Raw genomic sequence first — 2,406 nt, 5'->3', positions numbered from 1 at the left:
GGTAAATTTTAAATAAAAATCAGTTTCTATTAATTCACAAATTTAAGGTATATTTTCAACAATATTTATTGTCTTTAGTTAGAATAATAAATAAAAAATATTACTTTTTGGAAGTAAGATGTTATTGTCTTTTTTTTTGCAACTGGGTTTCAACTCCATTTGTGATATTATATGGAATATCACAATTTAAGGATAGCCAATTATTATTATCTCTTTTGATGGCTACCCTTATAATATTAGCTGGCTTGACATGAGGATGTTTATGTTTATAATGTTCATGTATCTTGTCACTTCTTATTTTAGAAGTTTTCCAATTAATATAATATGATTTCACTTTAAATAGGGTTCTGTTACTTGACATCTATAAAGAAATAATTATTATAATATAATTTTTACATATTATGTTTTTTATTATTCTATGCTTGCTGATATATGTTTTTAAGCATGACTCAAAAAATTACCTAAAATTTATTCTGCTAAAATCTAGTAATTTATTAAAAATCTAATATAAATATGTTAATCTCTAAGAAAAGTACCAAATAGGAAATGTGTAAATATTAACTTGATAAATGGTAAATGAAAATAGTTCACAAAGAAAGTTTATATTATTTATTAATTGACAAATATCTTTACTTTAATTGACGTCAGAAAATCAACGATAACCATCATAATCGTATCAATTAATGGATTTAAAAAGATTATAATACAAATCAAAAATTACCCCCCCTCCCAATCAATACCTACCCGAAAAAATTAATGCCTACCCACCAAAAATCAATATCACCCCCCCCAAAATCAATCAATACATATCCCCCAAAATGCCAATATATTTTGGAGGCATTTGTCTCCTACCCCCCCCCCCTGGCCTAGTAGACCCTGACCGTGAGTGTCATGGCTATGACTGTAAATTAACCAGCATCTATTTTTTGTGTGGGTATGTAATTTAAGATTATTACTACAGCTGATGAGAGCATATGATTTCATACTTTAGATAAGCAATAATGGTCAACTGTGTAGTCGTTTATAAATCATTAAAAATTTAAGATAATTTTTTAGAAATTTAATATATAACAATAATTTTCTCTATTACTTATCTAGCTTCCATCATGTCATTTAAGAGGAAGCTCTAACTACCATATAGTTTTATGATTTGGATTGGTCGTTTATATTCTCTTCTTCAAGAATTGTTAATTTGGTAAGGCCAATAAATTTTTTCTTATTAGTCCATTCTTAAAACTTTGTTACAGAGAGTTATATTAGTTTTATGACCTTTTGTCAATGTAAGTTGTTAAGAATTATATAGTCTTATGTGGTTTTTAAAAAACCATTATCATTTGAGGCATATGTATGAATTAATTAACCTTTTTATCACTTGTAATTCTTTAGACGCAAATTTTTCTTATATCAACCATTGAGAATATTTTATACTGTAATAAATAAATTTTATATTAAATAATTGTTTGTAATTAGCAAATTTTAAATAAGTATAATATATTAATATAAAGCCCGGCCGAAGACCCGCAAATTGGCCCCATAAAATTAATTTAGTTGAGCCCCCTTAAATTGTAAAGGCTAGCGAGGACGCCCTTTATATAATTATTCATTAAAGATAGAAATTAAAACCATATGTATATCATTCATTCATGGAATATGAAACTTCAGATTTGAAACTCTTATTTTTTGAAACATTCTCCCACATTGGAACTAAGGTGGCCTTAATTGCTAATTTATTATAATATAAAATTGAAATAGGATAAAAATATTGATTTAATTCGATTTGCGTTGCCTGTTATTCTCCAAGAAATTAGAGTTGTCCCTTTGGGAACTTTGGTTAAGGCCAATTTATTAGGTGGCCAAAGACTAGGGTAAATCTAACTCCTTTAATTATTTTTAAAATATTTTAGTGCCACCCTCCCAACAAAACTTTATTTGGAATTTTTTGTTAATGACTTATTAGACATAGAAGCAGCAGTATTTCAAAAACTCTCAAAGTATAATAATTGTGTTTATATTTAAAAATATATTATATAGTCTTGAATATGAGCACAATGAAAATATTTTAACAATTATTGATAAAGAAATTCCTACAGATGGATTAATAATCACTGGTTTAATTTTTTTTATATCAATCACAATATTTTAATTGTATTTTTAGGTTTTTATGATGCATTAACATTAGCTGTATATGGGAGAATAATATATAAATGTGTAAAAAGGAAGCTTGATGCATCATCAATTTGTGATTTAAAAGAATGTTAGTATATAATTCTATAAATAATATTGACAATATATTTTTGGCTAAAATTTTATTTATTAACAATCAATACCTTTATATCAATATTCAATTGGTAAATAATTTCTTTATTATATTTAGATGAAGACAATGTGACTAGTGCTTTAGAGTAA

At 25.9% G+C, this 2,406-nt stretch overlaps 1 protein-coding gene across 1 annotated transcript; it reads left to right on the top strand.

Annotated features, from left to right (window-relative positions):
* Nucleotides 1–1,621: 1,621 nt before the first annotated feature.
* LOC135924276 (protein virilizer-like) lies at nucleotides 1,622–2,406 on the top strand. Its single transcript, XM_065459330.1, has 6 exons — nucleotides 1,622–1,709; nucleotides 1,753–1,865; nucleotides 1,905–1,991; nucleotides 2,032–2,108; nucleotides 2,156–2,254; nucleotides 2,375–2,406. The coding sequence occupies exons 1-6, from the start codon at nucleotides 1,644–1,646 to the stop codon at nucleotides 2,404–2,406; spliced, it is 474 nt and encodes a 157-aa protein (XP_065315402.1). The 5' UTR covers nucleotides 1,622–1,643.

Source organism: Gordionus sp. m RMFG-2023, chromosome 2, assembly GCF_954871325.1.
Source record: "Gordionus sp. m RMFG-2023 chromosome 2, tfGorSpeb1-WG-v2, whole genome shotgun sequence".
Classification (NCBI taxonomy): domain Eukaryota; kingdom Metazoa; phylum Nematomorpha; class Gordioida; order Chordodea; family Parachordodidae; genus Gordionus; species Gordionus sp. m RMFG-2023.
This window is presented reverse-complemented; position numbering and strand designations above follow the sequence as displayed.

Coding starts and splice junctions, on each gene's coding strand:
- LOC135924276 (XM_065459330.1), top strand. CDS start 1,644: ATGGAATATGAAACTTCAGATTTGAAACTCTTATTTTTTGAAACATTC. Junction 1,866..1,904: donor TTAGGTGGCCAAAGACTAGG/GTAAATCTAACT, acceptor AAAATATTTTAG/TGCCACCCTCCCAACAAAAC. Junction 1,992..2,031: donor GTATTTCAAAAACTCTCAAA/GTATAATAATTG, acceptor TATATTATATAG/TCTTGAATATGAGCACAATG.